Source organism: Polyergus mexicanus, unplaced genomic scaffold (assembly GCF_030449975.1).
Source record: "Polyergus mexicanus isolate NDT 795.1 unplaced genomic scaffold, iyPolMexi1.0 SCAF_9, whole genome shotgun sequence".
NCBI classification, from domain to species: domain Eukaryota; kingdom Metazoa; phylum Arthropoda; class Insecta; order Hymenoptera; family Formicidae; genus Polyergus; species Polyergus mexicanus.
Window position 1 is genome coordinate 9556215 of NW_027223329.1, and position 13537 is coordinate 9569751.

The window sequence follows — 13537 nt, forward strand, 5'->3', positions numbered from 1 at the left end:
CTCGCGCCCAAGATGTAAGAGAGATCATTTATTTATTTTGACCTTTTGCCCGTGTTATCATCGTGGACCTTATTCTCGATGAACCATGGTCAGACAAGCTTTTATAATGGAATCAAGAACGCAAACACACTCTAGATTCGCTCGTGCCTGTTCGTCATTTTAATCTTTTTCAACTCGATAATTCTCCTTGACTATCAAATGTTCTGCAGTAATTCGCTCGTCCAGAGTCTGTGATATTCGACGAATATTCAAGGAAAAACTTGCACAATTTAAATTTTTCCACAATTCTATTAAAAAGTTATATGTTTTATCATGTGTCCCAAAAAAATTCCATGAACGAGAATCAATGCGTTCTATATTAGATTTTAAAATATTTATGTATTGTATCTCTATATAAAAAAAAAAAAAAAAAAAAAAAAAAAAAAATATATATATATATATATATATATATATAAATAAATGATCAGATGTAATTACTTTTATAAACTTTGTAATCTCTTCAATCGAAGAGATTAAGAAATATTTTTTATTTAGATAATTCTGATGAAAAAAAAAGAATATTTAATATCAAAAATATTAAAAAAGTCATTTGTGATGCTATATTATATATACGTTTGTATTCCGTTATCCGTAAAAAGCTTGATGTTTGAAATAAAATATGTGATCTTCTGTAGAATATTTTTGATAAAACTGCTGCGATATTAGTGCCGCTATATTTTTTGAGTAAAATCGTTGACAAATAGTTATATTTGGCAATGCTCGGAAAGGATGTTCATATCGTCGTATGCCTACTTGTACGAATATACTAAATTGTCATCTCCAATTATCCTCTTACGAATCTCTTTGGAAAGATTAGAAGAACATACGTATCAGCAATTTTCGCGCAAGGATGCGCGCTGATTGTTTACCTGTAAAAAATTAATGAATAGACGTATTAACGGAATAAATAGATTAATCGACAGGAATTTATTCGTTTTAAATTATGCGCAAATATTTAATATTCGAAATATTCCGAAATTCATAAAAAACGCAAATTAAAATAAGTAGACCGAAAATGTCAAATAAAAAGAACGCAAAAATTGTAACACAAAATATAATATGATAAATGTCACAATTTTTAAACACGAAGACCAAACATTTATTTTTGTGAAAAAAATTTTAATATCTTATAATTCCCTAATCTTTTTTACAGAATATATTTCGGCCTGTATGTTCGTAACTGATCACAGCTGGATTGGATTTGTTTCAATCGTGTTTAGCGCCGCATTAATGTTATTTGCAAATCAAAAGGCATGTGTAAATGCGCGAGAGTTTTATGCACGATGCATCTCAGAATAAGCCGGGAAACTACAGTGTATCGTTTATGTATGCGTCAGCAAGCGATCCTTCAAAGTCAACAGGGATAAAGCCTCGATCTCAAAAATCAGTATCTTTTCGGGGACAAAGATTAACAAGATGTCGCAATGCATTTCTTACGTTATGAATTTTATGAATAAATTTTACGAAGAAATTCACATTCTCGAAAAGTAGAACATAGTATCAGATGTCTCGTTCTCTAAAAAAGAAACGTCAATAAACTCAATTCTCCGATTATCGCTTAATTTAAAAACACGCGATAATTGCTAATAATATGAATAATATTAATAGCGTGATCGCGTTTGTAATACGATAATATCGGCCCGTCTTTCATACTTTTTCGCAACCTTCGACCTTGGATCACTTATTGTTAATGTACGTGAGTTTTGACTGTCGTCTGAATTCTCGCACGACGCACCTCGGCTGCTGTAATATACCGCATCCATACATACATATATGGTACATATGTACCAACATGTAGCGATGTGACAAATGATCACGGGACTGACGTAATATCAGCTAAGCCCCACTACTTAAACCGAAGATCAGATCGAGGTTTCAAAGTCCCTGACGAGGAGCAACGACGCACCAGTACGCTCCTTTCGTTATTGAAGGTAAGACACGAAAGAAAAACGTTTGAAATCATCAAATATTAAATAGAAGATTTTAAATCGTGGAAACATACAATATAACTTTAAATAGAAACAAAATATTATAAATAATTAATTACTGGGCTAACGATTTAAAAATAAAAATAATACAATTTTAGTTAAAAGCATAAAAAATAATAAAACACAATAAAGAATTTTGTAATATATTAACCGTCTTTATATTAAAAGATTGTTCCACTTTCTATGTTTGACTTTTTTTATTCAATTATAATTGTGACGGTGTGATGGATAGTGCTACTGTGGTTAAAATATTTTAATTTGTTTTCGATAAAATTATAAAAAGTGAAATGAATACATTAGCCTATTAATTGATGCGTCGCACAGTAAAGTCAATATTGATCGGAGTTAAGACGATTAATTAACTACGCATTATAATTTTAGACAACGATGATGAAGACGTTACTCTCAGCTGTTTTCGCGGTGCTGTATATCCAGGCGGTGCTCGGCGTAGATCCTCATGAGCATTCCAAGGTGGTCTGCTATTGGAATAGTACTGCCTATGAAAGACAAGGTGGGTCGTTTTTTTACTAGTTTTTTTGCATCACTCACATTCATGCTACACGTGAAATCTATTGAAAGAATATTTATGATCTTGTCGGTTCTGAATCGCTTTTTGGAAAATTGAAAATTTCGCTATCAAGCGTGCCACAAATAAACATGAGAGAAATTTCTTCGTAGAAAAAATATGTGGTAATAATACGTTATATAAAAATAGCGTGTATGAAAGTTATCAAATTAAAATTTCTATTATACTACAATATTTTAGAAATAGATAACATGAATTGTAGTTTTTTTTTGTTTTTTTTTTTTTTTATATCGATTCCAAAATACATTGCTTAAGGTTAAGGAAAGATAAAATTTTCTGCTTTTGGATTTCTTTTCAAATCTTATGGCACGAGAAAAATATCAAGCATAATTTTTACAAATTCAAATTTAATTAAGAATACAATTGACGTAAAGGATAATTATATAAAAACGCGAAGTTATTTTAATTTTAAAAACCATCCTTCTCAAGTAATCATATTTTAAAATCTTTCTTTCTGTGTTACATGATATTTTTCCTATACTCTCAAGATATCTAAAACCGGTAACGCGTCGACTAATACGTAGAAACTTCGATTTGTATTCACTAGTTTTTGTCACACTTGTGCTATGACGAATGTGTTAAGGTCAAGCAAATGACAACGTAAATCCAACATATACATTCCATATGGAAACTCATAATTGAAAGATAATATTATACGCTAGTATTTTCATATAAATTATTATTTGTTATTATCGGAGATTCGAAATATACGCAAAATTTTTATCACCTTCACAGGTCCAGCAAAATTCCAACTTGATGATGTTAGATTAGCCTTGTCTCTCTGCACTCACTTGATCTATGGATACGCACACATCAATTCCGATTTTGAAGTTGTTCCTGGCTCGCCGAATCTAGATACTGGATCGGGCTACTCTTATTATAAACTCACTACGCAGCTGAAACGATCGTTTCCTGATCTAAAGATCTATCTGAGTATTGGAGGAAACTCCGATCCTTATGACGAGGAACACAAATACCTCGTATTGGTGAGTACAATTTTGTCATTCTACATATCAATTTTCATTTATATGTAGAATCCATTTATTCTATTAATCTTATATTTAATTAAAACAATTAAAAATTGAGATAAAAATAAAGTAATTAAAAATGGAATAATAAATTAGAATATTTAAATAAAATTATATATATATATATATATGAGAAAAACAAATAGAATAATTAAAAAATTTGCCTGGGATTGATAGACCGAGACTTCAGAAGGCAGATCGAAATTCATCAATTCCGTTAATCGCCTGCTGAATGACTATGACTTTGATGGAATCGATCTTGCGTGGCAGTTTCCATCAGTCAGACCCAAGAAACAACGCAGCACTTTAGGCTCTTTTTGGCACGGCCTTAAGAAGAAATTGGGCTACGGAAAGTTCAACGATGATAAGGAACAGGAGCATCGCGATGGTTTCACCATCCTGGTCCGTGACCTCAAGACGCAACTTAGGTCGAGATTCAAATCCCTGACTGTCACGGTGTTGCCACACGTTAACGCTAGTGGTTAGTATAATACAATGTATGCAAAACAAATGTGATTAAAATAACATTAAAGTTAATAATAGAATTGATGGATAAAAAATTATTTCTAGTATCACCGGATATTTATTACATAATTATATATTCCTTTTTGACAGTCTACTACGACGCCAGATTATTATCGCCCAATATCGAAGCCGTGCATCTTTTCGCCTTTGATCAAAAGACACCGGAACGCAACGGCAAAGAGGCCGATTTCCCGGCACCAATCTACGGCAGTTACGGACGCGTGGTGGATGACAATATCGATAACGCGGCAAGGTAAATTTACTTCTCTCCTTCATAATATCCGCGCATCCCCAAAATATCTTCACAATATATATTTTAACATGTGTAATACAAATAATTTATGACAGTTACGGATACGTGGGAGATGACAATATTGATGCTGCGGCAAGGTAAACCTATCTATCTTTTTCCCCACGTTATTTTTTCGTATTTTCACATAATATAATTTAATTATGTAAAGCGTAATCTGTATTAAGCAAATCTACAACCCTTATTTCTTAATTTCATTTAATTTTTTAATATTAAATATTGAATTTTCTCTAATAAAAGTAATCTGTAACTCTACAGGTACTGGTTAGAGAACGGCACCCCCGGTAGTAAGATTGTCGTTGGCATTCCCACTTACGCTCGCACGTGGAAATTGACAGCCGAAAGCCAGATTTCCGGCGTGCCGCCTATTGTGGCCGATGGCCCGGCCGCTCCTGGACCTCACACCAATGAACCGGGATTGCTCTCCTACGCCGAGATGTGCGCCAGGCTAACCGAACATGCGGCGGGACGATTGCGACGCGTCGGCGATCCATCCAAGAAGTACGGCAGTTATGCTTATAAATCTTACAACGCCGATACCGGAGAAGAGGGAATCTGGGCCGGTTACGAAGATCCGGACACGGCCGGCAATAAGGCTGCCTTCGTTAAATCCAAGGGTCTCGGCGGTGTAGCAATCGTGGATCTGTCCCTGGATGATTTCCGAGGTGTTTGCACCGGCGACAAGTATCCCATTGTCAGAGGAGCTAAATATAAATTGTAGAATCGAACGAAGATCGATCGGATGATAGCCGAAACAAATGTCAAAATTTAAAAATATTTTAAAGTATTTAATTATTATATTCGAATGAAAGATTTCCGTTTGTCTTGAAAACATTTTGAACGATAACCGCTGTTTGTTAACAGCAGTTATATTTGTACGCATTGTCCGATGAGTGAACTATCGAGATTTTTAATGATTGAGAAAGAAACTTTTTAACGAGAATTGTAATGCTGTTCCATATACATTATCCGCGACGATAATAAAAATAGCGATGCTTTCCTATTATTCAAGAAATTTATTCAAGTTTATTTCTCATTCCTAATTATTTTCGAGTGATAAGCATATATTTTCGAAGTATAAAGTAATCATGCAAATAAGACTTCAATCTACGTAGTCATTACTTGTAAAGGGCTATCATTTGTAAAGTTGTCGTTTACGAAATTATAAAAGTTTTTTCTTCATTATTATTCTCTGATTTTGAAGATGAGCTTTCATAAAACGCGAGTGCCAATCTTGCCAATTTATTTTAATAAATTTACGATTTAAAGAAAATTCACAGAGATATATTATTCTGAAAAGAATAAATAAAAGAAATGGCAAAATGTACCAAGGTATTCGTATATACACGATACATGTGTATATATATATAGATAATATATTTTTCGTGCAGTCTATTTTTCCGGTCAAACGATACATTTGCACGGGTGTATAGCAAAGGTTCTCTTGTAAATGGACTAGACTCGTTAACATATCCAACATTGAGGATTACATCACACCGGATACAGTTAATAATTCGCAGCCATTCTCACGCCGGTCGCGAATCAAAGTTTCTCTCCTATTGGCATGGTGAAGTTCACAAGAGATACATAGTGTGATTCATTAACGTGTGATAAATTAACATTATGATTGACTAGTCGCATGTTGTTCGACGCGCGTTCTATCATCGATCGAGCATCTCGATCATGCTGAACGTCTGAATCGGTCTCTTTCAAACTCGCAAATAGACGATACTCTTACAAAATACCAGGAATAATAGCTGGAACAATTTTATGTCCCTACGCCAAAGTTAATAATCCAAAAGAGATACATTAACGAAAGAAGAGCACTCGTGAGAATATAAGATTATAATGTAACATACGTAAAATCAATACTTCTCTCTCTCTCTCTCTCTCTCTCTCTCTCTCTCTCTCTCTCTCTCTCTCTCTCTCTCGTCTAGTTCCGCTCGATTAATCTAGATCTACGATTATCTTGATTCGCAAATTCACGTGTGTTAAGACCGAATAGATTCGATCAAAATTAGCAACACACTGTACTCAGTTTTATCGCGATCTAACGCTATTAATCGTACGATTTTAACGCGCAGTGAACTCATACGAATCGATTTCTTCTTCTTCCTCGTGACGTTTATTCGCGGACAGAGGATCGCCTTATATACTTATATGCATGTGGGTTTATCTACGATACAACGAGGGGGAAATGCATCCCGAATCGTTAAATTATGTCAAATCCCGCACTCTCGTTCGTCATATACTTAATACTGGAAAGTTCATTCAAATGCTTAGATTTTTTTATAGGCATTAATTAATCGGCTGTCGCGACACTATATATGGCACTTGGATTACGCGCGTATCCGTTATAGGTAGGTACTCTCGCTGCTCTTCTCTGGATAATTGTTGTTAAAGAGACAACTCGAAGAGCTAAGCGAACGAAGGAAATATATTACATTCTCACAAAATTCTCTACTAATTCTTATAAACGTAAAGTATTATATCTGCTCCAGTACATACTATCGTATACATGCTATCAATTTAATAATACGGTGATATCAGCTAAAGTTTGTTCATAAATTGATGATTTAATTACGTGCGCGTAATTAGATTACAGGGATGTTATAATTGATTAAATTAAAAACTAATGATTTTTTAAAATGAACGATAAGTTGGCGAAAGAAATTTTTAGAAAACTTTTAGAAAATAAATTATCCATATAACCGGGTCAATAAGACATAATTTCTATATTTGAAATTTTCTTCAAACTACCACTTCCGGATATCATAAATGTGATATACATCCTTCATCCATCTGACTCTCCGATCGCGAATGGACGATTCGCAAAAGCCGTTGTAAATAACTTTCACGCCCGACAAGAATAATATAGAGGAGTGTCGGTTTAATTTCTCGATATAAAAAATAATTCGGAGAAAGGTGCTGTCGCAAAACTTGAAAGGAGCTCGCGATTTTAGAGTCCGCGATGATCCCAGGCAGTTTAGTGGAATGAAATTGGCTCTTTATACTTTCTCCTTTCTCTAACATGTATTTTTTTGGTTCGCTTTTTGCGCGGATACGAATGATTAATTAGCACCGCGCGAATATATACGTATAATATATTTTGCATAAAGTGCAGTCGACTTAAACGAAACGATGATGCGGTACTCTTCACACCGAAATGCAACATGGTAATATAATGAGCAATAGTGATTTTTTAAACATCGCTAAAATAATTTTTTTTTCTTTTTTAATGAATCATGACATTGATCACTTCGTTTTATAAAAGTAAAAACGTCCGATCAAAGCAAAAAGGGGAAACATATTATGTTTCAAAATATCGGAATAGTAGATCGGATACATAACTAGGAGAAAATGATCTCTATCTCTAAATTGAGAAGAAGGCTGGGAAAAACGAAACGGAAACGAAACGATTTCTGTTTCTAAAAAGCGCTCTGTGCGTTATCGAGGTCGATGGTTATCGAAAAATAGCATTTCAAATTCCGTGAAATAAATGTTTACATAATAATTATGATTTTCTCGTTAATAACACTCATTTATAATGATATTAAATATGTATACGAGATTCATTAAAATATATATAATTATTAAAAATGAAGTGATAGATAAATCTCTAAACTTTATAAACCATTACGAGAAAAAATGCTCTTATCTCTCTCATATATACATATAGATGCTATTATAAAAATAATTTAGTGCGTACAAATTGAAATAATTTGAATATTAATAAGACGATTTTTTAAACAACTTTCACATATAAAGACAAAAGATTAAATGCACGAAGAGAATGTTTTCTATCATACTTCCCATTTTCTCACATTTTATAAAAAATAAAATTAAAATCATAGAAAAAATAAAACTTATTGAAAATTATTATTACACGACAGAGGTACAATACGTAAGTAAACTCAAAGCCTCGATTTTCGCAGAAAGCGGGTAATTGCAGATACGAGCGTATCAGAATCCTACGGTGTTTCCTAAAAAGTTTGTTACACGCTTTTTCTTCTTTTTACTCTAATCTCTACATGACGGAACATCGTTTGACGTTGTACCTATTATCTTGGTCCACATTGTTGATGCTGAGTACCTTGAGGAGCCTTTCGGTATCTTTGAAGCTGTGTTTGCCACGCTGCTGCTGTTTCATTAGCAGCATCGTCGCCGTCGCCGTTGTCGGCTTTTTCTTTTTCTTCTTCTTCTTTTTCCGTTTAGTCTGCGGCAACGTCAGCTCCAACATCTGCTCGAGTCGCAGGCGAATAGGCCAACCGGCGCTTCCGTCCTCGACATTTCCGCCCCGATGATAGGCGTAACTCGTCGACGCGTTAGGTTCCTGACGCTCACAGCGCTCCTGCCACCACCAGGGGTTTTTGCACGATCTCGTCTGCTGGTCTCGCTGCGAGTCGTGACAAGAATCTTCCTTGGCCATCGGTCGTCTGAGTTGCACAAAGGAATCATGGACGCGAACTGGTCGCGCTAGCGACGATCTCTTCTTGACCGGCGTTAGGTGAGTGGATTGATATCTCGCCAGAGACTTGGCTCTGGCGAGATTATCTCTGGCGCCTCGAGTCTTTCTCATTTCATCGGGCGGAGATGTCGGTATATCGGGATACAACGCCAAATTCGAAACGGGCAGACGATGATTGCTGCGAATCCGGGCAATGGCGACAGCGCCATTATCATTATTATTATTATAGTTGTTGCCGCTGTTATTTGAAGGATTATTGTTGTCGATCGCGTGACGACACTGCTCCGTGCACTGCAGGCAATCGTAATACTTTTCGGCGACGTGACGGCGCGAGAAACGATCTCGCAAGTCGGCGCATCGACGACGCTCATTGCTCGTCGCGATCGCGCTACCACCATTACGCGTCCTCTGATGAAGATGGTAAGGCTGCTGTCACACCTCTTGCAGATACTTGAGGGGACAGAGGATCTCCTTGTAAAGCACGTCACCCTCTTTGCCCGTGTGATCGGCGGAACGCACGTCCGCTGCGCATCTCACCATTGCCACCCCGTCTATCTCTTCGCCCACTTGAATTACAATCTATAGATGTGGTAGAGGAGAATTAAACTTTCGTGAATTATATTTTTTAGATTTAGAAATAAAAAAATTTAATAGAAAGATATAAATATAAAAGTTCTTGTAATAAAAATTAGAAAAATATAAAGTAAAAATTCAAATAAATAAAAAGAAATTGTAGCGTACGCGGAATTTAGTCAAAATCACAAATATACCTGATCTCGCAGCAGAGTAGTTTGGTCAGCCAGCTGCAAGTTGCGTGTAACTTGAAGAGTTTTTTGACCGGATTCAACACGCATAACATACGCACTTGGAAAATAACCGGCACGGCCACCAAGACATTTCCCTTTCCACCAGTCTTTCTCTGATTTATCAATCACAGTAATCTTGTAACCGGCCCTATAATTACAAGAACAACGCGTTCTTAAATCAATTATATAATATATATACTATTATAAATATATACAAATATATACACGCATCGTACAAACGAAACATATAATTACCAAGTGTTCTCAATCATTCATATATTCATAGAGAATTCATACGGTAGCATCTCGAAACGATCGTCCGTCATTCAATCTAAAATTCCCGACACTTGTCCGTACGTAAAATATTCTTTTTCGCGAATAAAGGACGCGAGAATCGTGAGACGATCGCGATCCACATCCAAATAACCACAAGTACGCGCTGCAATTACCGAATGTCCTCTCCTCACCCTCCACGCGTCCACCGTCCACGCTCGAGGCTCGAGCCCGGGTCTTTTCCAGGAAAGTGATAAGAAGAATATTCTTCGTAATACGCGTACAACCTTTCAGCGATCGTTTTTCTCTCAGATTTCTTATCTTATTCTCGCATCGGACCGATGAGTTTCGAGTCTTTGTTCGTTCGTTAAAGCTCGTTCTATAATAAGTCGTATATCATTAGTCGTTAGCGAATTGACCAACGACAGTCGATTATTCGAGAATATTCGAGCGTGATTGGTCAATTTGTTTACGACTAACGGTATACGACGTATTATAGAACAGGCCTAATCCGCGTATTTCGCACGCGATGAAAGTAGCGATATTTTAAAGTTGGTAGGGCATCGTTACTAATTTCGTGTAAATGTGGCGTGATGATTTCGTTACATTTTGAATATTTTTACTCTGTTAAGAATATTCGGAAGCTTTCGCGAGAATAGAGTAGAAAATCTCAAAACAATCGCTGGTTGTGATAGCACGTCTATTGTGAAGAATATTCTTATCGCTTTCCTGGAAAGAACTCGGACTCGAATGAGAAGATGTGAAGGGTGGGGAGAGGACATTCGGTAATTGCACCGCGTACTTGTGTCTATTCGGATGTGGATCGCGATCGTTTCACGATTCCCGCGTCCTTTATTCGCGGAAAAGAATATTTCGCGTGTCGGGAAGTGTCGAATGAAATGACGGGCAATCGTCTCGAGATGTTAATTAGTCTAGAAATATGCGATCGAGCGCGTTCTCAATATTAAAATTCTTAGATCCGCGTATTTCGTACGTGGCGAAAGTAGCGTATTTTGAAGTTGGTCGCATATCGCTATTATAATAAATTTCGTTACATTTCAAACATTTTTACTCTGTCAAGAATATTCGAAAGTATTCGCGATAGTAACAAAATCTCGAAAATCGTCATTGTATTGCGGCGAGACGCGTATTATAAATAATATTTTTATTGCTTTCATGAAAAAATCTCGAGCTCGAGAGCGAGAGAAGGACGCGCTCGCGCGAGGAGTGGGGGAAAGGGAGAAGGTAGAGGATATTCGGCAATTTCGTCGCGTACGTGTGTCTGTTCGGATGTGGATCGCGATCGTTTCACGATTCCCGCGTCCTTTATTCGCGGAAAAGAATATTTCGCGTGTCGGGAAGTGTCGAATGAAATGACGGGCAATCGTCTCGAGATGTTAATTAGTCTAGAAATATGCGATCGAGCGCGTTCTCAATATTAAAATTCTTAGATCCGCGTATTTCGTACGTGGCGAAAGTAGCGTATTTTGAAGTTGGTCGCATATCGCTATTATAATAAATTTCGTTACATTTCAAACATTTTTACTCTGTCAAGAATATTCGAAAGTATTCGCGATAGTAACAAAATCTCGAAAATCGTCATTGTATTGCGGCGAGACGCGTATTTACAATATGAAAAAAACCTCTGGCCTCGAGTTCGGGCGAGAGGACGCGCTCGCGCGAGGAGTGGGGGAAAGAGAGAAGGTAGATGATATTCGGCAATTTCGTCGCGTACTTGTGTCTATTCGGACGTGGATCGCGATCGTTTCACGATTCTCGCCTTCTTTATTCGCGGAGAGCAATATTTTACGCGCGAACAAGTGTCGGGAGTGTCGAAGTAAGTGACGGGCGATTATTTCGGAATGTTAATTAATCTGAAAATGCGCGATCGAGCGTATTCTCTCAATTTCGCGATCGACGCGTCGATCGGTGCGTCGTGTCGAAATCCTAGCCTATATCTTTTCACTAATTTGCATATTTCGCGTTACTTGCTTCTTCGGACGATACAGTTTTCGATATTGCCGATGATTTAACGTCGTGTATTTTATAATATTTTTCGATCTGGCGAATTAAAATGCGTTGAATAAAAAAGTGCGCGAGCGTATCGTGATCGGGAATGTCGCATGAAAAATATAACGGGCGATCGTTAAAAATAATAAATAATAGTATAGTGATTATCATATCTATCTGTGCGAACACTTGAAGCAAGATAGGAGTAAGAAAGAGCAAATAAGGGAAAAGGAGCGATGGAGCGGAAAACAATACAAGCAGTGGCGTATTGTATTGCGGAGCAACATCAGCTAATATGTAAGTTCATTTATTTACGATATTTGTCGTTCGTTGTGTTAATATAATCGTGCCTTATCAAAAATAATTATGAACACTTAAAAAGGAAAAAAAAAAAAAATTTTAAGATATCGTTATAAATTATGTGTAAAATAAATATTGTGATGTTTAAATAAAAATACTGATATTTTGTCGTTTTTTTTTTTACAAAGAGAATAACTTAAAAAATTTACAGGCGATGAAAATGACAATTATTAAATTAAAATTAAGTTAAATAAAATTATATCTTGCAAATTTGTTTAAATATTAAAAATAAACTATTATTTCTCTTCTCAAATTCATTAAAATTAATTTAAATAAAATTGTAATGAAATAATGAAGAATTTTTAAGAAAAGGTACACTTTTTTTTTCTTTTAGACAAAAGTGTTCATAATTTATTATTATGAAAATTTATACAAGCGAAAATTGGGAGAACCTGGGAGTTTCTGTGCTACGCAAGGTAATTACTTACTTAAGATCTAGCTCATCCGGATGTCGTGCCTCGAAATTGTATAGCACGACGTAGAGATTGTTCGGTGGTAGTACACGTTTACCACCGGGTGGATTTAGATGATTTTGATTGTTGGTGTGGGGGGACGGGCACGGTGACGTACTCGCCGACGAGTATGATTTTTCGTTCTCGTCCGGCAGCTCCATACTCGACATCCGAATAGCACTTCGCACGTGCTTGTGCACGCCGTGTGTCTGGCCCGGGCTGCAGGGCGCTGTAAAAAAATATATAATATTTTATATATATATATATATCTAATGATAAGTACGCGAAATTCAAGCGGCTTGTACAATAGGTACATATAAAATGGCCATTATCTTCGGGCGATTTCAGGGGGAAAGTTTTATTTTCATTTAATTAATGTCGATCTAAATCTTTCGAGGAAATGAGCAGAGATAAATTCTATTCAGAATTTTTAAAGAAGAAAAGAAAGTCGCGTATTCTCGAATATTTATTTTTAGTATCTCGGATTTCACAGACTGAAATTTATCATTTCGATATTAAAATACGATTGTTTTTATATGTCAGATTTATATTATGCGAATTGCGCCCGTTCACCGATTTAAAAATTATAAAACAACATTATATTAATTTTATAATAATTTTGCATTTTACGAATCCCGTTATGTCTTAAAAATCTAATTTCAAAATATAAGCACAGTTTCGTTACGTTTATA

General features: G+C 35.9%; 3 protein-coding genes across 9 annotated transcripts in view; 1 reads left to right on the forward strand and 2 right to left on the reverse strand.

Annotated features, from left to right (window-relative positions):
- Positions 1–1866: 1866 nt before the first annotated feature.
- Positions 1867–5658, forward strand: Idgf4 (Imaginal disc growth factor 4). Of its 2 annotated transcripts, XM_070301811.1 has the most exons (7): positions 1867–1970; positions 2409–2538; positions 3349–3599; positions 3819–4122; positions 4257–4419; positions 4515–4556; positions 4735–5658. In XM_070301811.1, exons 2-7 carry the CDS (start codon positions 2415–2417, stop codon positions 5195–5197), a joined length of 1347 nt encoding a protein of 448 aa, XP_070157912.1. In that variant the 5' UTR covers positions 1867–1970; positions 2409–2414; the 3' UTR covers positions 5198–5658. The 2 variants fall into 2 exon arrangements, with proteins under 2 accessions (XP_070157912.1, XP_070157911.1); XM_070301810.1 differs by lacking the exon at positions 4515–4556 and having other exon boundaries at positions 1889–1970.
- Positions 5577–9376, reverse strand: LOC138936714 (uncharacterized; the record flags this gene model as incomplete). The annotated part of the gene is made up of 1 exon (XM_070302328.1): positions 5577–9376. A coding segment is annotated over one exon (873 nt), but the record flags the coding sequence as incomplete, so codon positions are not given.
- Stacl (SH3 and cysteine-rich domain-containing protein) overlaps positions 9288–13537 on the reverse strand; it is a 48167-nt gene continuing 43917 nt past the window's right edge. For all 6 annotated transcript variants that reach the window (XM_070301802.1, XM_070301800.1, XM_070301803.1 and 3 more), the window contains 3 exons: positions 12822–13074; positions 9715–9898; positions 9288–9523 (listed from right to left, as the gene is read on the reverse strand). In XM_070301802.1, coding sequence (XP_070157903.1) covers positions 9377–9523; positions 9715–9898; positions 12822–13074 — 584 coding nt within the window. In that variant the 3' untranslated portion in view covers positions 9288–9376. The remainder of the gene's footprint in view (positions 9524–9714; positions 9899–12821; positions 13075–13537) is intronic.

Coding starts and splice junctions, on each gene's coding strand:
- Idgf4 (XM_070301811.1), top strand. CDS start 2,415: ATGATGAAGACGTTACTCTCAGCTGTTTTCGCGGTGCTGTATATCCAG. Junction 4,123..4,256: donor GCCACACGTTAACGCTAGTG/GTTAGTATAATA, acceptor CCTTTTTGACAG/TCTACTACGACGCCAGATTA. Junction 4,420..4,514: donor AATATCGATAACGCGGCAAG/GTAAATTTACTT, acceptor AATTTATGACAG/TTACGGATACGTGGGAGATG.